The sequence below is a fragment of the Polypterus senegalus genome, chromosome 6, assembly GCF_016835505.1.
Source record: "Polypterus senegalus isolate Bchr_013 chromosome 6, ASM1683550v1, whole genome shotgun sequence".
NCBI lineage: Eukaryota > Metazoa > Chordata > Cladistia > Polypteriformes > Polypteridae > Polypterus > Polypterus senegalus.
The window spans coordinates 109,541,071-109,566,081 of NC_053159.1; the positions used below are offsets into that span (position 1 = coordinate 109,541,071).

General features: G+C 39.8%; 1 protein-coding gene across 3 annotated transcripts; it reads right to left on the reverse strand.

Annotated features, from left to right (window-relative positions):
* Nucleotides 1-205: 205 nt before the first annotated feature.
* Nucleotides 206-16,127, reverse strand: si:ch1073-145m9.1 (CDP-diacylglycerol--inositol 3-phosphatidyltransferase). 3 transcript variants are annotated; one of them, XM_039756742.1, is made up of 7 exons: nt 16,021-16,127; nt 10,818-10,913; nt 10,165-10,277; nt 6,484-6,607; nt 6,350-6,382; nt 5,904-6,076; nt 206-554 (listed from the first exon to the last, which is right to left on the reverse strand). In XM_039756742.1, the coding sequence occupies exons 1-7, from the start codon at nt 16,058-16,060 to the stop codon at nt 513-515; spliced, it is 621 nt and encodes a 206-aa protein (XP_039612676.1). In that variant the 5' UTR covers nt 16,061-16,127; the 3' UTR covers nt 206-512. The 3 variants fall into 3 exon arrangements, with proteins under 3 accessions (XP_039612676.1, XP_039612677.1, XP_039612678.1); XM_039756743.1 differs by lacking the exon at nt 6,350-6,382; XM_039756744.1 differs by lacking the exons at nt 206-554; nt 6,350-6,382 and having other exon boundaries at nt 5,926-6,076; nt 6,510-6,607.
* Between the last annotated feature and the right edge of the window lie 8,884 nt (nt 16,128-25,011).

Here is a 25,011-nt window from a genome sequence, read left to right on the forward strand (position 1 = left end):
TAACTTCCCAAGCTCATAGTAAAATATGTACAGCTTTGTGCAGCCATCAATGAAACAAGCACATGTTTTAAATCAGGAAACCGGAAAAATCTGCAAAGGTTTGAATTCTTTCACAGTCAAAACCCAATTGTTTTTTTCTTTAAACACAAAGTAAAAATCACAGAGTCGTTGAACAAGCCACGTAACCAACAGTGGACTACCCGAATAACGTTAACTTGCATGTAGATTTTATTGACATAACTAAAATACACAACATAAATCACGTTTTAAGAATGTAAACCTGTCAAGCAATTATGCAGATTCTCTTTTGACTTCAGTGTCACCGTATTCCCTTTATTAAAAGTTCTGATGGGTAGGCACTACAGTACATTCTTGTTGGACATCAGTTTTGTTGAGCACTATAATATGTTCAGAGATGTTACAAGCTTTATTTTGAAATATGCTTTTCCAGCCATGTCACGTTTGGTAAACTCTGTTGTCTGGAAATAAATCTGATGTACCCTGATGCTTTGTTATCTTGTAAGGAACTTGATATGTGTCCAAATGCACCAAATCTGCAAGAAAAAAAAAAAAAAGAAAATCTGAACTTAATAAAAGCAAAAGTAACTCTAATGTCATGATATTGTTAGCATAAAACTGTGTGGATCTGGCACAATCTAATAGCCGCCATTGCTATACATTAGAACATTGTAGACGAGAACAGGCCATTCAACCCAACAAAGCTCACCAGTCCTATTCACTAAATTGTCCCTAAAGTCTTACTGTCTGCCACACTACTTGGTAGCTTATTCCATGTGTCTGTGGTTCTCTGTGTAAAGAAAAACTTCCTAATGTTTGTGCGAACTTTACCGTTAACAAGTTTCCAACTGTGTCCCCGTGTTCTTGATGAACTCATTTTAGAGTAACAGTCTTGATCCGCTCCACTGATTCCCTTCATAATTTTGAACACTTTCATCATGTCTCCTCTTACTCATAAAACGACGCAGCACTTTTAATCTTTCCTCACAATTCTTCACCTTCTCATAAGGAGTGTTCTATCCAGGCCCAGGGACTGCTCCCCAGCTCGCCTGTGGGTTGCTTTACTTTTTTTTTTTTTACAGTTTTGTTTATCTGTGCAGCTTTCTTCCTACTTTCCTAATATGTGCTGCTCTCTGTAAATCTACTTTGAACCACTGTCCGCATGTGTGATTGGGTTTTTATGTGCCTTGTGACAACGTGGCGTTTCTCTTAAAAGTTATCTTGCACCTGCTTCTGCCTCAGCAGACTCCTGTTCACATGGATCGTGAAGTGCATAAATAGGCTGGCAAAACTGGTGGACATACAGTTAAGTCCATAAATATTTGGGACAGAGACAACTTTTTTCCAATTTTGGTTCTGTACATTACCACAATGAATTTTAAATGAAACAACTCAGATGCAGTTGAAGTGCAGACTTTCAGATTTAATTCAGTGGGGTGAACATTTTTTTAACACAATCCCTTCATTTCAGGGGCTCAAAAGTAATTGGACAATTGACTCAAAGGCCATTTCATGGGCAGGTGTGGGCAAGTCTGTCGTTATGTCATTATCAATTAAACAGACAAAAGGCCTGGAGTTGATTTGAGGTGTGGTGCTTGCATGTGGAAGATTTTGCTGTGAACAGACAACATGCGGTCAAAGGAGCTTTCCATGCAGGAGAAAGAAGCCATCCTTAAGATGCGAAAACAGAAAAAAACCATCCGAGAAATTGCTGCAATATTAAGAGTGGCAAAATCTACAGTTTGGTTCATCCTGAGAAAGAAAGCAAGCAAGCACTGGTGAACTCAGCAACGCAAAAAGACCTGGACGTTCATGGAAGACAACAGTGGTGGATGAACGCAGAATCATTTCCATGGTGAAGAGAAACCCCTTCTCAACAGCCAACCAAGTGAACAACACTCTCCAGGGGGTAGGCGTATCGATATCCAAGTCTACCATAAAGAGAAGACTGCATGAATGTAAATACAGAGGGTGCACTGCAAGGTGCAGGCCACTCATAAGCCTCAAGAATAGAAAGGCTAGATGGGACTTTGCTAAAGAACATCTAAAAAAAACAGCACAGTTCTGGAAAAACATTGTTTGGACAGATGAAACCAAAATTAACCTCTACCAGAATGATGGCAAGAACAAAGTATGGAGAAGGTGTGGAACATCTCATTATCCAAAGCATGCCACATCATCTGTAAAACATAGTGTGATGGTTTGGGCGTGCATGGCTGCCAGTGGCACTGGGACACTAGTGTTTATTGATGATGTGACACAGGACAGAAGCAGCCGAATTAATTCTGAGGTGTTCAGAGACATACTGTCTGCTCAAATTCAGCTAAATGCAGTCAAATTGATTGGGCGGCGCTTCATGATACAGATGGACAATGACCCAAAACGTACAGCCAAAGCAACCCTGGAGTGTATTAAATCAAAGAAGTGGAAAATTCTTGAATGGCCAAGTCAGTCACCTGATCTTAACCCAATTGAGCATGCATTTCACTTGTTGAAGACTAAACTTTGGACAGAAAGGCCCACAAACAAACAGCAACTGAAAGCCGCTGCAGTAAAGGCCTGGCAGAGCATTAAAAAGGAGGAAGCCCAACATCTGGTGATGTCCATGAGTTCAAGACTTCAGGCTGTCATTGCCAGAAAAGGGTTTTCAACCAAGTATTAGAAATGAACATTTTATTTGCAGTTATTTAATTTGTCCAATTACTTTTGAGCCCCTGAAATAAAGGGACAGTGTTAAAAAAATACTTTAGTTCCCTCACATTTTTATGTAATAGTTTTATTCAACCCACTGAATTAAAGCTGAAAGTCTGCACTTCAACTGCATCCGAGTTGTTTCATTTAAAATTCATTGTGGTAATGTACAGAACCAAAATTAGAAAAAAGTTGTCTCTGTCCAAATATTTATGGACCTAACTGTAAGTGATTATTCCTCTTAGGATTTATAAGACGGCACTGTGGTGGGCTGGCACCCTGCCCAGGGTTTGTTTCCTGCCTTGCACCCTGTGTAGGCTGGGATTGGCTCCAGCAGACCCCCCCTGTGACCCTGTAGTTAGGATATAGCAGATTGGATAATGGATGGATGGATAATAATGCAGAGTGGTGGCTCTGAAGCTCAAGATCTACGCTAGTATCTGGAAGGTAGCCAGTTCCACTACTGTCAGAAGGGATCTTTCTCCACTGGGCCCTTAACGTGAAAATTGCTCCAGGGCTGCTGTACAATGGCTGACGCTACACTGTGTCATCCAAAGGTCATGCAAAAAGACAATTTCCCCTTGGGGATTAATACAGTGTACCAAATACCAAAAATAATCGGCAGGAATTAACTGAAATATTCACTTAAATGTTCTAAATCACATGTAATGTCATTCCTGCTCTATTCATTGCTGGGATATACCACTGCTGTCTGTTACCTATTATGAAATTTCCTGTTTAGCAAGTCTAGTTACAGTAATTTTCAAGTGAAACTGTGCCACATGCAACCATGCATGTGAACCAACAGATGAAAACTCTCCTCGCTGAAGGTGTTAACATTTTTAAAAACACTAAAATGAAGGAAGATCCGACTCAACGTGTACAATCCAGCATGAAACCTCAATGGCCACATTTACTCTGCCAGCGCAGTCTAACCAAATGTCAGTATTTTTGGATGTCTAACATACAAGTATAAGTGATTTTTCCCTCCCACCTAAACAGTGCCCATGGAAATCCGATCTTTTTGTACTGGAAGAAAGCCACATTTATGAGCAGACCCCTCAACTTGAACATAATTCTCATTGGCCTACATGTGCATGTTTAGATACGATTTTTAAAGATAAAATGTGTTTTTCTACAATACTGAAGATCTAAATAAACACTGGGACTGTAATGAGAAGGCAAGTACTTATATGGATGACTAGATGAGTGGGATTAGGAAAATCCAAATTGTTTCTTTAAGCCTGTATTTCAATGTTTCATTTATATTACACATAAAACACTATCCTAATTCAATAATTAAAAAAAAAAAAAAATTCACAACTAAAAGCTTGGTATGTTCTTTTATGACTGGTTTAGTCCAATGTTACTGTAATGCTGTTGGAAAATGGTGCTTTTACCATATGTTAAATATGACTCATAATATTTTTAATTTGTGTACTTTTATTTTAGAATTATTTAGATAAAAACTCAAGCTGTGGTTTCAGAGCTCATGTGGGAAATGTTCTGTAACAAAGGGCAGGCAGGCACAAATGGCCTCATTAGCTCATTAATATTCATGAGGTTATTTTTCAAATTTGGGATTAGATCAAATTCTGGGTGTACGCCACATAGACAGACAGGAATTCTGGGAAAATAAATATAAAATTGTTATAAACAGTGTCATTGTTTATTAGAATATATACGTTTGCACTTAGATAAAGTGACCAGTGTGTGTGTGCTGATAAGGGTACGTGAAGTGGAGGCTTAGGACTTAGAACATGCTTCATGTCTAGCCAAAAGTAACTTACTGTATATACTCGCATATAAGTTGGGTCTTGAAACCCGAAAAAAATCGATCATAAAAATCAGACCCCAACTTATACGTCCGTTCAAAAATGTGACACTTAAATTTTTTTTTTTTTACATCTTCTTACCTCCTCCAATCTCGCACCAGTTTCTCAGATGTATCGAATTTAGTTGCAGCAGCGCAGCTACCAATTTCTTTTGCCACTTCAACGTTTAATTTAAAACCAGCATCATATTTTCTTCTAACGCTCCATCGTAGATAAGGGATGCTCTTATGATAAAGGTGTATGAGGGTGTGAGATACAAAAAAAAAAAAACACAAAATGGTGCAAACGTCGCTTCGGAAAAGGCAGTGTGCTTCGTGGTTACTCTCGTGTTAGCATATCGTAATCTCTCGGACCAATAGCGTGAGTTTTCTGCATTCGACTTATACAACTGACATTATAAAATACTGGAAATAATACGGAAAAAATCAAGCCCAGACTTGCCTGCGGGAGAACTTAAACACGAGTATATACAGTAATTAACAGTCAAATAGACCATGGAAACGTATCAGTGGTCTGAAATTTCTGACTAATGCAATATCTTACACAAGGCGGTCAACAAAAATCTATAAAATCACAAGATTTTGAAGTAAGCGTTCAGAGAATGAGAGAACGAGGAACAACAGCTGAAGAAGTCAACTTGGTCAGACTTTGCCACCTACAGACCACCCCCCCCACCCCCAACTACTAAGCATCGTGCCTGGTTTAAGATAGATAGATAGATAGATACTTTATTAATCCCAAGGGGAAATTCACAAGAAAACAAAGGCTGTAACAACCAAAGTCACAGTCACCTGATATGAACCCCGATTTGAATCATTCAGGCTATATGTTTTCATATCTAACGTTTACACCTGGTCTCTCCTTTGAATATACAGAATTAATGATTGCAATAGTTTGAGTATTGCTTTGCTGAAGTTGTCCTGTTGTTTACTGACATCTAGCAATGGTAGATGATTGTTAATGAAACAAACTGCGTCCATTTCGATTATAGATAACGTTGTAGCAAAACTGTCTATAGTTATAAACAGCACTAGATTTTCACATATTCAGTTTCTCAAACTGCTCCTTACAATAAAAAGTAATGCAGCTTAGTCCTCTTTTCCTAATAGGCCAAATTTGGACCATCTTTTATTAAAAAAATAACGAGACACACCTTCTTGTTTAGCCAGACTCTGTGCCAAATGTGTAATACAACACCACTTACGTCAGGTAAGTTGAGATTCACTTAGGATATAAGAAGGGCAGCACTATATTTACATGAAAAACTGAAAAGCCTTTTGTCATATTTGCATTAAACAGTTATATGAAGCTTAACTTGCTTTTTAGTTTCTGTGGAGATTTAAAACAAAATATTTATACCTCAATGGCCAGGCACCAAAGCCTGCCAGCAGAAAGAACAACAATTCCAACCCACTGCAGTATACGAGGTAGGTGAAGGGGGTCTGTTAACACTCCTGTGAAAAATGAATACAACCAGACAGGCAGCAGATGGAGTCCAGCAATCACAAACACACCAAGAGTGGTTTTAAAACCTAAAGTGATAAAGAGTGAACAAGGAGTAATATTACAATAACAATACACTGATAAAAAAGATGCATTACGGCATATACTCACAAGATTAAACAACTATGATAATTATATCATTCATGATTATATATAATTAGAAAATAAAAGTGAATTGACAAAATGATCATCTTTCCAAAGGGAAAAAAAAAAAAAAAAAATCCCAATTCCAAACGTAGATTGGCTAATCGTCAAAGGTACTTCATTATTTGTTACAGTTTTAATTACATGCAGTAACTTACTTCTAATCAAGTCACTTAAACATTGTGCTCCAGCTACAAAAAAAATTGTATATAAAAATTGTACTGTGTGCTTGTTATATGGAAATCATTTAAAACAAAATATACTGGACAAATAAGTACATAAGAAATGATACCATTTGCCATAACTCTGTGCACCCACCAGGGGCTGCTCACAAATCTGCTCTTCCACTCGGCGCCCATTGAGCTGTGGGTACAGACAAAGACACACCATTCTAAGGCTGAAATAAAACAGCCACCCTATAAAAAAAGAAAACATTATCTTATTAGCAGAACACATATTGCTGATAGAATGACATATTACTATTCATAAAATAAAAATCTTAACGTCTGCAAATTAGTGTACAATACACTAAGAGTAACTTTACACATTAAAATAAGTGTCAAACAAATAAATGTATGAACAATACACACTACTAAGCATTACTACATTTTTACTTTGTTTTATGCAGATACTGTATATGTATAGAGTACTGTGCAAACATCTCAAGCACTTGTGAAAAAATGCTGTAAACCAGGAATGCTTTTAAAAATAATGCCATGAATAGTTGTTAATAATCGATAAACCTCCTAGAAAGTGACGTGACCAGAAACAAACTAAATCAGCATTTGGGGTGACCACCCTTTGCCTTAAACACAGCAGCAATTCTCTTAGATTCACTTGTGTGCAGTTTCTGAAGTTACTTGTGTTGTAGGGTTGCTCCAAGCCTCATGGAGAACTTGCCACAGTTCCACTGTAGGCTTTGGCTGCCTTAACTTTGCTTCTTGTGTGTCCAAACATTCCCAGTCTGGCTTAATGTTGTTAAGATCAGGGCTCTGTGGAGGCTTACCATCTTTTAGGAGTTCCTGTTGCTTTTTTGACTGCATATTTGAATGGTTCTTGGCCCTGTATTTGGTGTCATTGGCATGCTGCAGAATGGGACCAATCAGACGCCTAACTTCAGATACTGCGTGATGGATAAGAATCTTCCTGTACTTCTCAATCATCAATTTTGATCAAAACACCAATTTTATTTGTGGAAATGCAGTTTCTGTCACTTCTTCACTGCTAGCAGTGCTGATCATCTTCCAACTGCAAAGGGAAATAAGTTTCTGTTGCCAGACCACTGCGTTTCTAGTCCTCGGCCTTGCCTGACTGTTTTTGTCTTTGTTGATGTAGGATGATCAGGTTAAGTTTTGCTATGGTTTAAGAGCTGTAGTTGAAACCTGTACATGTACCACAGCCTGACCTTTTTAGTATGCTTCTCCCCTGTACAGGTTTATTCCCTTTACATAGATGTTCCTGTTTCAGTTCATCACTTTGGTTCAACCTACACATTAGGTCGCTGAACATCATTTGTTTGTTATTTTGGGATAATCAAGCACTAGGTTATATGCCTAAAAAGATTTCTCATTTTTTAACTTGAAAGTTGTATGTTACTATGTTAGTTTCTTTCTTTAAGGACATTAAAAAATCACTTTTTGCAAAAGGAATGTTTGGAACTGTAAAATGTGTCTTCTTCTGTTGACAATCTAATCACAAAGACATAAAATCAATGTGTAAAACAAATATATTTGTCAACTGTCTAGGATGGTCCAAAGTTATGGCAATTCCAAACATATGAATAGGGACATAAAACCCCCATAATTTTTTCAACCAAATTTTGATATAGGGACTTGTGTTTTATTTTTAACTCACAAAAAGTAGTAAACTAGTTTTGACACAAATGAATACATAGCAGCCGTCGGTAACACTGAGGAATAGTACTGCAACACTACAGACTTTGTCACCATTTTGTGTGCATGTGTAGCCAGATGTACCCAGCAGGATGCACAACTAAGCAGTAATCTCACTCACATATAAGCAGCTCGACTGACAGGTGGCTTTTTAGCTAGAGCATTAGAACCCACTGCTTGTAATTCCCAGCATCCTAAGTTTGCATCCCAGCTGTGTCGCCTCAATGGGAATAGCTGCGGGGATGGGGTGCTGATACTTCACAATCTCTGAGCAACTATAGCACACGTAGCCACACGATAAGTTCCGTCACAGGTAAGGAGCTGCCCGTGTAATGGAGCAGATGAAGAACATGCAGCTTGTAATGCCCAAAATCCTAAGTACACATCCCAGATAGGACTGAGCAATATGGCCTAAACATAAAATCTTGGGTTTTTTCTCACCTACACTCAACAATTTGAAGTGATCTTTTTCTTTAAACAAACTCTCTAAACATACGTTATTCAAATAAGTGTGGTTTTCTTTTTAACAATGAAAGCAAAAAAAAATGTTTAAGAATATCACGCATATTTCTTGTCTTTGTTTTTTTTTTGTAGTGGAAAAGGCTTTACAAGTGGAATTGTTCACTAAATGCTGATCAGTCCCTGCTTACTACTTGTAGTTGTTAGCATAGGTTTAGTTGTTAGGGTAAAGTGCAAAAGATAATTTTCCCTATGGGGACTGATAAAGTGTAAACACAAGCAAGTTCACAAATCAGAACAAATAATTAACTTCATAGAAAAAATGCCTTATATCCTCGAAGTAAGACTATTCTAAACAAAACAAATAGAAAAATAATCTTGTGTGAGCTGCTTTTAAATGTCCTTTAAAAGTTTTGGGTTTTTTTGGCAAGGAATATACACCTGTCTACTGCCTCTGATATGAGGCATTCTCTGTGCCATGTTACAATGCTGCCCCCCACACTAAAGACCCTTTCTGATGGAGCACTTCTAGCAGGCATTTATAGAGATTTATTGGCCAGACTACTGAGTTTTTGGAAGTTGGATTAGTGGCGCCTCCACCAACGCAGTCAATTGCCGTCTGTGTCTGGAAAAATGACTCTGCTATTGTTATCTGCTTTTTTGTAGTTGTTCTGGGGCTGCCGCTAGATTGTGCATTTTGCAGAGCTACACGTCTCTCCCACTTGGCTGCATGCCTCTAATGGAGATCCTGGAATAAGTTTGTTGTGTTGCTACCTTGCTAAAGACTTTACAGTGGCTTACTCGACATCAGACATTGCATAATCAAACCACTTCCAAATGACAGAGGAGACACTGCCAGTTTTAGACACAATCTCCTCACTTGTTCATGCATGTGCTGCCATCTTGCTACTGTGTTTGTGTGTGTGAGGGGGTGGAACAGTTTGACCGAGTGTTTTCTCATTACCCAGGTTAAAGTGAATCTAGATTTTTTTATTATTTTTTTAACATACTGCCCTAACTCAAAAATTCGAATGAATCGATAAAATCAATTTATCGTCAAACTCTACTCCCAGACCAGCCATATCAATATTCGGTTAACAGCAGCAGGGATTCCTTTTTCATAACTTGGGGGTCATCTGTATGTATACATACTTACTGTAATAGAGGACATGGACTGAATTCTTTACCCAGTCAGGAGGCCCCTATCATGGAGGAATCCCATGAATGGATGGGTGTCCCATCTGAGAATGTAAGCATTCCATTTTCTGGTGAGGATAATATACTTGAAGAATGGAAGCAGACTGTCTCCCAGTGCCATGTGTTTCACCAGAATGCTGAGTGGGTGGCAGTAGCCCTCTGATGGGTCTGCCATATGGACACCTGCAGCACTGCATGGGAGTTGTGGTCCCTGCTGGATTTCTTAAGAGATAACAGGGAGAGCTGCAAGGAGAAGGCTTCCTTGCTTTAAGATGGCTCAACTTGACCTTTAAGTCAGTCAGTCATTGTCCAATCTGCTATATTCTAACACAGGGTCATGGGGGTCTGCTGGAGCCAATCCCAGCCAACACAATGACACACACACACACACACATTTTTGTAATAAAATAATCAGTATTTTGTACCTGAAATAGTGCACTCCACAGCATTCCCCTTCCCAGATTATCAATAGCAACATCTAACCAGGCTCCGAATTCTGAAACCTGCCCAAGGTAGCGGGCTGCATACCCATCCAAGCCTTTGAAAGGAGTGATGTGGAATGTTTAGTTTTACCTAATTACTTTAAACATACATTTTTGTAAAGTATTAATTTTGTTTTAATGAATTACTGTAATCTGATATATAAAGTCAATAAAACCCAGTGAAAATAAATGTAAAAATCAGTACATGAATAAAAACATTTTATGGAAGATGTATTTGCACAGGAACATTGAACTACAAAGCTTCAATTCATTTAAAACATAACACAGTCATTTACTTTTCACCTGCGATAGCTACCAACTGGTAACTAAGGGGAGTCAATGAATACACAAAATGAGCACAATGAATATGATGCTTGATTTAAGACTCAATTCTGTGGCTCAGTTAAACTGTGGATAAATCAACAAAACTTCAGAACTGTGAAGGTCACTATATACTTCTGAGCAAGTAACTCAATGTACCTGTGCTTGTAACAATTAAGTGTATTTTAAATATAAATATTGTTGGATTGATTTCCATTATCTTTCACTACTAAAGAATACTCTATATTGGTCCATATGAAACAAATTATATTTACCATCAAGAATTACGAACCATAAATAACAGGGCAGAAATATTTGGGGATAGTTAAGGAAGCCCCAAGCAGTCAGCAATAATACAATTCTGAAGTATCCTAGAGAAATAGAAAAGCAGAATGTTAAACAGACAGTAAGTTACAACAGAGAAAATCTGCCTTATGCTATTGCTTTTAAAGTTATTTATTAATTTAAGTTTATTTATAAATAAAATTTACACCTTTTTTGTAGTGATATTAAATTTTGAAGCTTCATTAATTAAATGTATTTGTAGTGGACTGACACTTAACTCTGCCTAGGTAGTTCTTGTTAACACCTCTAGGAACGAATATGCTTCTGGGATAGAAATGCTTAGCCTGTCCCAAGTCAGGATAAAAGAGGAGGGTTTCCAGTCAGTCAAAACTGCATTGGTGTAAATGGAATCATTAGGCCCAGTAAGCAGTAAGCAGACGAGAACATTCAAAGCTTGTAGCGACTCTGAAAAGTGCAAAAGAAAAGACACAAAGCAACTTGAAAACCTGCCAACAGATCCAGTCTCATGATTCCATGAAGGGTGAGGGGGAAACCAAAAGGATCTCTACCTCTGACAATGCTGATGTTGGACAAACAAAAGCCAATGGAACCACTCAAGGCTTACATCATATCTAGCTACAATATTCGGACAAATAAAAGCACCATGAAAGTTGCACCATAATACTGACCAAGTACGCATTCAAGAACATAAGTGGAAAGCAAATGAAGGTACAATCCACACATACATACCGTACCACGAGAACAACAAAGGATGATTGTTTATATACATTACAGCAACAAATGAGGGCATTGGAAGAGTCTGCATTCTACTTAAGGAACATAAAGTTCGAATCATCTCAACACAATTCGTGTCCAACAAAATCGTACTGATCCACCTCAAAGGAAATCCAGTAACAACAATAATATTTTAAGTTGGTTTATGCTCCAACTGAAAATATCTGACGACAGTGAGAAGGACAAATTTTACAAACATCTATATAACACCATAACATTCCAGCACACAACGTACTGATAATAGCTGGAGAAATCAATGCAAGAATGGAAAAAGACAGTCACTCAACCAATCCATTGGTAGTAGGTCAATTCACTTTCCATGATAACACCAACAGCAAAGAAAATAGGCTGATAGAACTATACCAATCCTTTAAACATTACCACAATTCAAAGCAAATTTCCTTAACTGGGAACACAGCTTTGGACATGAAAGCACCCTGCTGAAACGGTGGCACAACGAGATCATAGATTAGGCGAAAATGGGTAAAAGGAACTTCAAGGCTTACGATACAGTATATGTAGAATCAGATCACAGAATTATCAGTGCCAACATCAAACTAAACCGCAGGTCCAATCAAGCCCCAAAGCACCACAGAAACAAACACACATGGGACAAACTGCAGAACAATAAGTCCCTTCAAAGCAAATTCGATGTTTAAGTCCAGAACAAGTACAACATTCTCATGAAAGAGTGATAAGAGCAACACAGATAAGACAACTTTGAAAAAGCAGTACAGGAAATAGCAGCAGAGTTAACAACACAAGAAACACTAGGTCACAGAGAGAAGTCAAGGGCTACTAAACGAAAGTAACAAAGCCAGACAACACATAACAAGATACACATGGAGACGTTAAAGATCCAACTACAAAAACTCAACAGACTGCTCAGCAAAGTGTATGCTGAAGATCAACCAAAACATCTAGAAGAAAAACTGGTAGACTTCTGCAACACAGCTAGTGCCAATTGGTAAAGAATTACATGGGGAAATCAAAGAACTCAGCAGAACCCACTCTACCCACCAAGCCACCAAGTTTAACTCTTTCAGGGCTGATGTCAACTTTTGTCAAAATTCAGGAGTAGAGGACAGTAATCAGCCATAAACTGCAACAAATTACATTTTAGTTTGACTCTCTTTGCTAGAAGAAAAGTTATGAAGCTTTGTTGATTTAACCTTGATTCCTTATGCGTGCGTGAGTAGCGAAGAGCAAATAACCTCTAAAATGGCACCGACATCTGGTGAGAAACCAAAGAGAATATAGAAAGCAAAATGCTCTATGGACGTTTTACGTAATTTTGTTGAATAGGACTCTGACTTGTCAGACTCCAAGTTTGATGCAAGTGATCTGGAGATGGAGATCAAAAACGAAAGTGAGGTACCAGCATCATCTAATCAGTCCCTAGGTGATCGTGTTGCTGAACACTTTAATGTAGCTGACACCTACAGCAGTGTTTGCCTGGGAGGACCACCACTTATGATGACAAGAGGTACAAACCAGATTGCGTCACACTGCAACTGCCACTACAGTTGCCCACCATGCATTCCTGCTGACCATCGAGGTGCCACCAATCCAGCCACTGCCGCCAGAGATGCCCAACCTGCACCAACAGCAGCCACAGCAAATAGCAACTGATGTTTTATGTTGACTTGTCATGTGTGAAACCGTTGCTTTGTGTGCTTTTCAGAAAACTGAGTTCTTTGTAAAAAATATTCAGCCCTCAAAGAGTTAAGAAAGCAGACTATGCCACAGCAAGCACAACAGTTGAACATATGGAAGAATGGGCCATATACTTTGAAGATCTACTCAATGTCCCAGAGACATGATCACTGGATACAACAGATGAACCAATCCTTCTAAGAGAGAATGACCTCAGCTTTGAAAATTGGTCCAGTAACATTAGATGATCAAAGAAAGCAATCAGTGAACTTGTTGAAGCCACTGTCCTCCATACTCCAGTGCTTCTGCTGTTATTGAGCAATCTATGCCAGTGCCAGTGTGGTGCATATGCAATAAGGTGTACACAACTCATAAAGCACCAAAACAGTGGCTCACAAACATCATCGTACCATTACCACAGAAGAGCGACAAATTATTAATGAGCAACTACAGGGGCTTCAGTCTTGCATCAATGGCAGCAAAAACTTACAATTACATGCTGCTAAACAGAATAAGAGAACCAGTCAATACCATTCTACAATCAAATCAGGCAGGCTTTAGAAAAGGTAGAAGTTGCCTCAAACAGATACAGTGGTGTGAAAAACCTATTTGCCCCCTTCCTGATTTCTTATTCTTTTGCATGTTTGTCACACAAAATGTTTCTGATCATCAAACACATTTAACCATTAGTCAAATATAACACAAGTAAACACAAAATGCAGTTTTTAAATGATGGTTTTATTATTTAGGGAGAAAAAAATCCAAACCTACATGGCCCTGTGTGAAAAAGTAATTGCCCCCTTGTTAAAAAATAACCTAACTGTGGTGTATCACACCTGAGTTCAATTTCCGTAGCCACTCCCAGGCCTGATTACTGCCACACCTGTTTCAATCAAGAAATCACTTAAATAGGAGCTGCCTGACACAGAGAAGTAGACCAAAAGCACCTCAAAAGCTAGACATCATGCCAAGATCCAAAGAATTCAGGAACAAATGAGAACACAATCAAATGCTATCACTACATACTCTGCATTGAAACTATCGATGCTAAGACCACATACAAAACAGAGAAATCCTCAACCAAGTCAGGCAAGAATCACTCACTGATACCATACAAAAGCATCCACTAAGATTCACTGGTCATCGTTTAAGCGGAAACCCAATAGAATCTTGTGACATCTATGCACTGTACACTCCAACACATGGGAAATGAAAAAGAAAATAAAAACTACATAAGCAGGCTGATCAATGAGTAGGAAATAAGAAAATTGGTAGAAGACAGAGCTGGCTGGTCAAAACACTTGCTCGACTGCATACCCAAACAGTAGCAGCTGAATGATGATGAGGATGATGATGATGGACTGACACAGTAGCCTGGATTGCTTCCTAATTTGCACACTAATATCCCAAGATTGTCTCTGCCTCCCCATGAAACTGCATAGGATAACCAGGTGAATAAATGGATTAATTAATTTTTATGTAAAAATAAGTAAACAATATATGCAATTTACTAGTGCATGAAATCTATTCAAAGCTACTAGTGTAGCATGCACTTGGTGCAAAGAGGGGTGCAGTTATGTAATCACCTTACTCAGAAAGAGAGTGGTGTACCGTTCCAATCTCCTAAAATAATGTAAATACAGAGACAACCAAACAGCTGCTAACAACCAAGTTTAAGAAACTCATGCAGGAAAGTTTTAGAGCTCAGCAGTGTGATTGACTGGATGGTTTTCAAACATGGTGTTGTTCCTGCGGGATAACACACACTTTCATATGGACAATTTTTCTACTGAACTGTCAAAAATTAAAGAGTTTCTGAAGAGAGTTTACATTGCTAATGCAATGAATTAAAGTATCCTTTAATCAAGTTTCTGAACTAATTTGAACTTCCTGGTGACAGCTCCCACTCAAGTGTGTTATTTTAGATTCTCACAAACTTATTACTGTATCACAGCAAATTACTAAGTGTAATGTTTATCATATACAGTAAACGTTCATATACTAACAACTTAAAGGAGGGCACAGTGAATAATCAGAATCAGAATCCCTTTTGTTCACCAGCACTTAATGTACAAAAATTTGACTTGGTAGATTTGGACCTGCTTATAATGGAACATAACATTACATACAAATAACATAAATAGCTTAAGTTATAAAGAAAAACTTTAAGTTGCAGAAACGCACAATTATAAAGATGTGCAAATGATGATGTGCGAGTGAAAGTGTGTGTGTATAGTGAGTACGCAAGTGCACAGGCATACACAGACATACCCTGGAAACACACACACCTTCATAAAGTATATGGCAGAACGCATGAACATACAAAGAAGACCGCTACTGACCTCCAGCCTTTTGGATTGGATGTGCGGAATTGCCTAGATATGGCTATCGATTTTTGGCGTATAATTTGTTATACTCTTAAATATGAACAAAAAAAAATGGTAAAAATGTGCTGAAAGTACCATAATTATAATGATCTTAAGGCAGGAGATAATAAATGAGGCTTCTGTGGATAATTTGTCCACGACCGCCCAGCTGTAGTTTTACAGGTCCGCGTGTTATTGTCAGTTGTGTTATTGTCCGCGTGAGATTGTCAATACGAGGCCGCAAGAGACAGTGGCGGACAACTTGTAAGATACGTAAGGTATGCAAATTTTCAATATTACGTAAGTCCAATTAGAACAAAGTAGCGCTCATTCAACTTCCCCCGAAGATTTTAGTCTAAACATTCACATTTCTTACCGATTATATTTGGTATATACAGGAATACTTCCGACCTCATACTCACTCAAACCCAATAACACGCGACATTTAAGGGCGTTGCCACGGAGGCGACCAATCTGCAGGGCTCCTGGCTGAATGACGTCACGCCTGTTTTTAGTTCGTTTGTTGATGCTGAAGTGCATAGAGGCATATACAGATAGACGCCGCATTCACTGTGCTGCCCAGTCGACACGATATGTCAGCGCGTCCGCACTATTGCGAGTGGCAAAAGTGCCATTTAAACTAATACAGGTAGACGTGGAAACCGGGTTTTCTGATGAAAAACAATAACGTTGAAAACAGTATCGTTTACATACAACAGATTTTGGCGAATCGTTTAAATGCAATTATTTATATCCATTTATATACTAATAGTGGCAATTATTAAATAATAATATTATTATTCCATCCATCTATTATCCAACCCGCTATATCCTAACTACAGGGTCACATGGTCTGCTGGAGCCAATCCCAGCCAAAACAGGGCGCGAGGCGCCAGCCCACTGCAGTAATATTATTAATAATAATAATAATTAATAATTATATTCTTCTTATTATTATTATTATTAAATAATTCCTTCCATATAAGTAACATTTCTCTGACTGCCTTCTTCCATCTCCAAAACATGTCTAGACTTCGTCCTGTTCTTACGCAACACAGTACTGAAGTATTGATTAATGCCCGAGTCAACCTCATGTATATATTACAGTAATGCTATTCTAACTGGTATCCCACAAAAACTTATCCATCGCTTACAACCTCTTCAAAATTCTGCTGCCAGTTAGTGGTGTTTCCAGACCAAATTTACTAGGGGGGCCAGTGTTTTTTCATGGGGGCACAGAACATCCCCGTAAGTAATTAATTAAAATTTGATCTGTTCAGCACAGGGGCCACGGCCAGTTCTACAGGGGCACTGGCCCCTGTTTGCCCCCATCTAAAACCGCCTATGCTGCCAGTATAATCCATCCATCCATCCAACCCGCTGAATCCAAACACAGGGGTCTGCTGGAGCCAATCCCAGCCAACACAGGGCACAAGGCAGGAACCAATCCTGGGCAGGGTGCCAAACCACCACAGGACACACACAAACCAAGCACACACTAGGGCCAATTTAGAATAGACAATTCACCTAAGCGGCATGTCTTTGGACTGTGGGAGGAAACCGGAGCAAATCCTCGCATGGGGACATGGGGAGAACATGCAAACTCCACGCAGGGAGGACCCTGGAAGTGAACCTGGGTCTCCTAACTGCAAGGCAGCAGCGCTACCACTGCGCCACCATGCCGCCTGCCACTATAATAACCTATTCTAAATCCACTGAACATGTTACACCTCTTCTCTCTCAGCTTCACCGGCTCCCTGTTAACTACAGAATACAATACTAAATACCGCTCTTAACATTTAAAGCTCTCCACAACCTCACTGATCTCCTACAGACTGACACTCCTCTCGCTCACTCAGATTCTCATCTGCAGCTCTACTTTCTCTACCACACATCAAACTCTGTGCTATGGGAGCTCAAACGTCTCTCATAGTGCTCCTCAACTCAGGAATTCTCTTTCCTCTCATATACGTCAGCTTGATTCAATAACACATTTTAAAACTGCCCTCTAAACTTATCTTTTCAAACTGGCATACCAATTGTGAATTTTGCACTGTCACTGCCAGTTATCTTTGTTTGTCTTTCTTTTAACAGTGAAATGATTCAATCAGTGACAAAAATAAACAATTTTATTGTAAACAAATTGGCTTAATAATTTCTGAAAACATTTCACTCATTCCTCTCTCTCTCTCTCTCTCACACACACACACACGCACAATGTGGTTACTTAAATATATACAGGACAGGATCTAAAATCTGTGAAACAGAACTGTCTTACATAGCTTTTTCTGTGTGTTGCCACTCTGCAATTTGAGAGTATTCAGTCTGGCAATCTGGTGCAGCCTTAGTTTGTGGAAGACAGACGCAACTAAAGACATGAGCATAAAATGATGGTTGTAAATTTCAAACTGTGTTTCCTCAATGTGCTCCTTGAGAAAAAACACATCATCTGAACCAATCTCAGCCCGAACAAGATGATTGATCAAAGATACACTGACAGCTTGCCCTAATGTCGACTGTCAGATGACACACTCAGCTACTTTGACCACCTTGACTGTACCCTCAAAAGGAATCATCAAACCTTCTTTGTTTTTTTTAAATGTGAGCAAGGGGTAGCTTTGATCATATGATGCCGGAACAGCATCTGTTACCAAACTAGCACGGCACACATCACAAGACAGCTTTCTCAAAATCCCGTCTAAGGGCTACCTCCCACTGCTTCTTGAGGTGGATTTCTTTGGGAAACCTTCAGAATTTGAGAAATGTTAACAGCTAACAACAATCTACATAGTTAGTGACTAAATACACTTAGCCAAAATGTTGTTTGGAGGCTCACTTGAGTACATAAATGCACAGCTTTGCTAGCTTAGTCTGGCATAGCTAAAGTAAAGATTATAAAACAGGATTTTCAAATGGCCAAATATAACCAAAACAATTGTTCAGCCTTACCTATGAAGTGTAATCCCCCGAGATCTGGTTTGGAGCATACAGCGGTTTGTAAAATCCCAAGCAGAACATGTGTGAGGGATCTTATCCATTACTTCACTCCACAGCAGTGCCACTCGCAATATGGCGGTGACGTTGACGTACAATGCTGCTGGTCATGCGGTGTCTAGTAATTCTTAGTCTATGGTGTTAAGGGTGTGTTATGGTGTATAAAATCTGTACATTTTGGTTTCCATTATATTTTGTTCGAGACAAGACAATAGACGAACTAAGACAAATTAAAGCAGGTTTTCTTTTAGTTTTTGTTTATAGCTTAGTGCTAATTTGGTTTACAGCCTGGGAAAGAATGCTGAGCTGATACCTCAGGCTATTGATTACTTTATGGATGGACATCTGGAACAACAGTTTGGTTTACAGCCTGGGACAAGAAGAACTACTGATACCTCAGAGTACATCAAAGGTTTTGTTGTTTGGGAAAACGGACAGTGAATTAATTCATCAATCATTTTGACAGCCAGCCAATCAGGTGCATGTGTTGTGAAACCAAGGCATGACATTTTCATAATAAATATGCCTTGGTTTGAGACAGAAGACAGAGAGAAGAAAAGAGGAGAAGCAAAGAAGAAGAAGAAGAAAAGGAACGGACGAAGACGGCACTGGTCGTCAGAAAGGCATCATGAACATCGATTGCTAAATCAAACGCCTCCCTGGGACATTCATCCTTGTCATCTGTAACTTTTTCGTAAGGTTTTTCTAAAGACTATATTTATTCAGACTTTCCTATCAGTACCTATTTTCTAGTATTCTTTGTTCCTGTGGTATTATTGTTATTCTTGTAATAAATACCATGCTGCTTTTAACTTTCAATGCTTTGTCTTAATGTCTAGAGTGATTGAAGTAATAAGTTAGATTTCTTTGAGCACCTGGTGACAGCCGGATTTTTACCATTATTTCTGTGCTGCGAGGTTTATAAGGCTAAGAGTGAGAGCGCTACTCAATAGAAGGGACAATATGATAAACAAGGTTTTCTTGGCTGATAAATGGCCTATAGTCAAGAGTGCCGAGTCTTTGTATGTTTAAATGTATTCTTGTAGACCAAAAGTAATATTTAGGTCTGAGATATCACTAAAACATCGTACTGTATGTTGTTTGTGCCGAAAATAAGTAAGTCTCTTGAAGTGCTGAATGACAGACTGTTATTCCTATAGCACTTGTGTGGTTCAAAGTGCTAAGGGTTAATCAGCATGTGTGTGTCATTCATAGGGCACTGTTGTTAGGGTCTGTGTGTGTGTTTATCTATGTGTGTGTGTGTTCATATTAAAGTGCAACAGTAGACCAACCCGATAACGAACTTGACGAGAACACTTACCCTTGAGAAAACAGGTAAAGGGTAAGTAGAGGGAAACACTACAATAATACAGGGAGACACTGTGATTGTTGTTGATAGACGCACATTAATTCTTATATTTATTAACAGTAATGACAAAAAAGGAAACTCTTTTGATTTCATCTGCAGAATTTTTTCTTCTAATTAATTTTATTCAGAAGCCTGTCATTGCCTTCAATTCGATGACAATTTGTTTCTCCACTAGTGAGTTCCTGCTCTTGGCTTAAAACAGCAAAATTTTACAACTCTTCATTTTCTCCTTACATTGAACTGGATAATGCAACTTTGGATATGTTTGTGTTTTTAAAAAATCAGTAAAGCAGTGTGTGTTTTGCAGTAAGGTTCGAATTAATGTAACATTCTAAATCTCACTTCCTCCAGTTCAGGCTTGTGGGGCAGAGGGATGCTGGAGTCTGTCCAGGCAGCAGTGCAGGAAACAATTCCATACATAGTGCCATTGGATTGCAGGGCCTTTCCTACATACGCACAAACAGGGCCTGCATGAATTATTAACTTACCTTTCATGCTTTTTGGGACATCAGAGAAAACCTGGAAAACCCAGAGGAAAATCCCTGCAGGCATGGGCAGACTGTGCAAATTCCACATAGATAACAATTGCAGGAGAAATTCAAATTCAGGATGTTAATCCATGAGGCTAACTAATGTACCACATTGCTGCCCAATCCAATATTGAATTGGCCCCCCAAATCCTAAAATTTTCATTTAGGAAGCCATATTATAAGAAGACTAAAACATTATGGTTTTTGTTCCAGCCAGTTTCATATTCAGTTTGTCTCATGATTAGCTTCTTCTTCTTTACTTATTCTGCATTCAGAAAACCTGTGTGAATTACAGTTATACAAAAAATGAAATATTGTTGTTTTTGCCATTGCTTTAAATGCATAACCTTCTATTTGTCAGTGTCCTACTAATTTGACTTTTTTTCATAGTTTGCTCCCTTAATTGAATCCTAATGATAACAATTGATGAGAGGGGAGGACACCAGGCCAAATGCCACTGCATGGTAAAGAGGCAGCATCTACTTGATTGTCATGATCATTAGTAAATAGCAGCTTAAATAATCAGAGCACATGATAAAGTGGAATAAAAATGATGATGATGATGAAAATCTTAAAAAGCAAGACAAAAAGAGTAAATTATCTCAAGCAAACATATGTAAATGCTTGCTACAAACTTTGTAGACCAACATGGATTAGTGGGTTTTGAAGGTGGATGGATGGATGGATGGACAGTTGTAATTTCTGGACATCAAAACTAAGAAACTGGCAAATAACAACTTTCTGAATTAAAGTAGGAGTCCCCCCAGGACTAAACTTGAGAATGGCAGCCATGGCACCTTGTATTGTCAGGAAACCACAATAAGTGAAAATAAATAGTTAGATTTCAATGTTTATTGCAGTTTAAGATTAAGATAAAGAAAAACCCTTCTAATCACCTCTCAGTATATCCAGTACACTTCAGAAATAGTGGCTATTGTTTTATCCTTACAGATGGATTGAAGAAGCCCATGCAGAACAATGGTAATATGTTTGGACTCATTATCAACCCTGGTGAATGTTAAGTCTGGTTGTTCACCACTGATATAATACATAAATTAATAAGGTGCTGCTTCAATTGAATCTTCGTATCATTTATATCATATGTCTGCTTTTGTGGATTCAAGCTCATAAAGTTAAGGAATGAAATGGGATTGTAGATTTCTTGTTTAAAAAAAGGAAAGTTATTAGAGAACTTCCAATTGGCATAGGAGAAGTTAAGAACGGTCCTTATGGGTGACACTGCAGTTGTGACTTGCTGGGCTGGCTACTTTGACCAGCTGTTTCAACTGATCCTCCAGCTAGGATGTTGGATATCTCTGGGTACACAATTCTTGAGGCTGGTTTTCCAATTAGCTGTGAACCATCCAGTCTCACTGAGATTGCACAGGTGGTGAACCAGCTAAAGGGGGGAAATGCTGCAGGGATCTGTGGTATCCATGGTTAACTTCTCCAGACTGGTGGTAAGGCTGTCCTCCTGTCATTGCAAGAAATCTTTGCTTTCATTTGGGAGACTGGCATCATCCCAACTGACTGGAAAACAGAACTTGATGTTCCTCTTCCCTGGAAAGGGAAGGGTGATCACCTGGACTGCAGCAACTACAGGGTGATAACACTGCTCTTGGTGCCGGGTAAGGTCCTTGCTATGGTCATCCTCAATACGATTTGTGATCACTTGATCACCTACTAGTGACCAGAGCAGTCTGGTTTTATGCCCAAGAAGCCTACAACTGACTGTATCCTTGTCGACCTTGTCAAGAGGTTTACTTACCTCGGTAGTGACATTCATGTCTCTGGTGACTCCTCCTATGAAGTCAGCAGATGGATTGGGAGAGCATGGGGGGGTTCATGAGGTCACTGGAAAGGGGTGTGTGGCGCTATGCAAAAGTACGAAGGTCCAAGTCTTTAAAGTCCTGGTGATTCCTGTCTTGGTATATGGTTGCACTGACTGTATCCTTGTCGACCTTGTCAAGAAGTTTACTTACCTCGGTAGTGACATTCCTGTCTTTGGTGACTCCTCCTATGAAGTCAGCAGATGGATTGGGAGAGCATGGGGGGGTCATGAGGTCACTGGAAAGGGGTGTGTGGCGCTATGCAAAAGTACGAAGGTCCAAGTCTTTAAAGTCCTGGTGATTCCTGTCTTGGTATATGGTTGCACTGACTGTATCCTTGTCGACCTTGTCAAGAAGTTTACTTACCTCGGTAGTGACATTCCTGTCTTTGGTGACTCCTCCTATGAAGTCAGCAGATGGATTGGGAGAGCATGGGGGGGTCATGAGGTCACTGGAAAGGGGTGTGTGGCGCTATGCAAAAGGACGAAGGTCCAAGTCTTTAAAGTCCTGGTGATTCCTGTCTTGGTATATGGTTGCAAGACAAAGACTGGACTCCTTCAGTACTGTGTCTCTTTGGAGAATCCTTGGGTACCGCTGGTTTGACTTTGTGTTGAATGAGCGGGTTGTTCACAGAGTCCCAAATGAGGCACATTACCTGCATTGTGAGGGAGCATCAGTTACAGCACTATGACCATGATATTGAGGGACTCTCGTGTGTCAACACTGTGGTACCCTCAAACACTGTACGTTGCTTTGTAAACAACAATCCCTTGATTGCTAAGAAGCTAAAAGGTCTCCTGAATGAGAAAAAGAGAGCATTGAGAATACAAAGTAACATGGAAGATGTCTGGAAAGGACTGGACATAGTTACTGGACTCAAGCAATCCAGGAATCAGGTGCTAGATGGTGATGTGGACAAAGCTAACATCCTAAACCACTTTATAAATACATTTTCCCTTCTGCCACCTTATTCCAATGACCAGTCCCCCCACACCATCCTTAATACATCAACAACTCCTACCACATGAACTGGAATGACCATCAGTATGGACCATCCATAGCTGACTGACAAGTAAGAGACAACTGAGGAAGCTACATAAAGGAAATACTGCAGGACCACGTGGAGTCAGTCCTTGAGTTCTTAAGACCTGTGCTGACCAACTTTGTGGTGTACTTTGACACCTGCTCAATCTGTCAATAAGGCTCCAGAAGGTGCTACTGCTGTGAAAAGCATCCTGTATTGTCCCGGTACCAAGAAAGAAAGCAGGCACCCCTTCACTTCACTTCTAGCCATCCCTGTTATGGTGTAAACTCAAGAGATATGTAGGTGGATGAGCCCATGGTGTCCTGGATAATGGACTATCTGTTGGGCAGATCACAGTTTGTGAGACACAAGGACTGTGACTCTGATATGTTGTTTCTTGGTACAGAAGTAGTTGTCTGCAACTTTACATCAGCAAAACCAAGGAACTGGTTATTGGCTTTTGTGGCACCAAACAACCTCAATGTCTGGTCACTATTCAGGGAGTGGATGTTGAGGTGGTCTATTCCTTCAGATACTTGGGGGTCCACATTAATGACAGTTTGGACTGGTCTCGTAACACAGAGGAGCTACATAAGAGAGTGCAGAGCAGGCTCTTCTTTCTTAGGAGACTGTGTTCTTTTAATGTGTAAAGTGACATCCTTCACATTTTCTACAACTCTGTGACGGCCAGTGCAGTTTTCTACAATATGGCTATTGGGCTGGTAACACCAATCCACAAGCCAATTAAAAGGGCAAGCTCAGTTATAGGACACACTGTGGACCCCCTGGAGGTAGCAGAGAAGGAGAGAATTAAAACGCAACTGAGTGCCATTATAACAATGCTTCACATCCCCTCTCTGGCACACTAATACTGAGGAGTTTCGGCCAATGAATTATTCAGCAGGTGTGTGTCAAGAAAAGCTACAGGGGCTCCTTTACACAAAGAGCAATATGCCCGCATAATGCTTCACTAGGACAGTGACAGCAAAATCAGCAGATTTACTTTATTTTTAATTTTCTTCCATTTTAGTTATTCTAGTGTGTGTTTAGATGATAGTCCATCCATCCTCTTCCGCTTATCTGAGGTCGGGTCGCGGGGGCAGCAGCTTAAGCAGAGAGGCCCAGACTTCCCTCTCCCCGGCCACTTCTTCCAGCTCTTCCGGGAGAATCCCAAGGCGTTCCCAGGCCAGCCGGGAGACATAGTCCCTCCAGCGTGTCCTGGGTCTTCCCCGGGGCCTCCTCCCGGTTGGACGTGCCCGGAACACCTCACCAGGGAGACGTCCAGGAGGCATCCTGATCAGATGCCCGAGCCACCTCATCTGACTCCTCTCGATGCGGAGGAGCACCGGCTCTACTCTGAGCCCCTCCCGGATGACTGAGCTTCTCACCCTATCTTTAAGGGAAAGCCCAGACACCCCTGGAGGAAACTCATTTCAGCCGCTTGTATTCGCGATCTCGTTCTTTCGGTCACTACCCATAGCTCATGACCATAGGTGAGGGTAGGAGCGTAGATCGACTGGTAAATTGAGAGCTTTGCCTTACGGCTCAGCTCCTTTTTTACCACGACAGACCGATGCAGAGCCCGCATCACTGCGGATGCCGCACCGATCCGCCTGTCGAT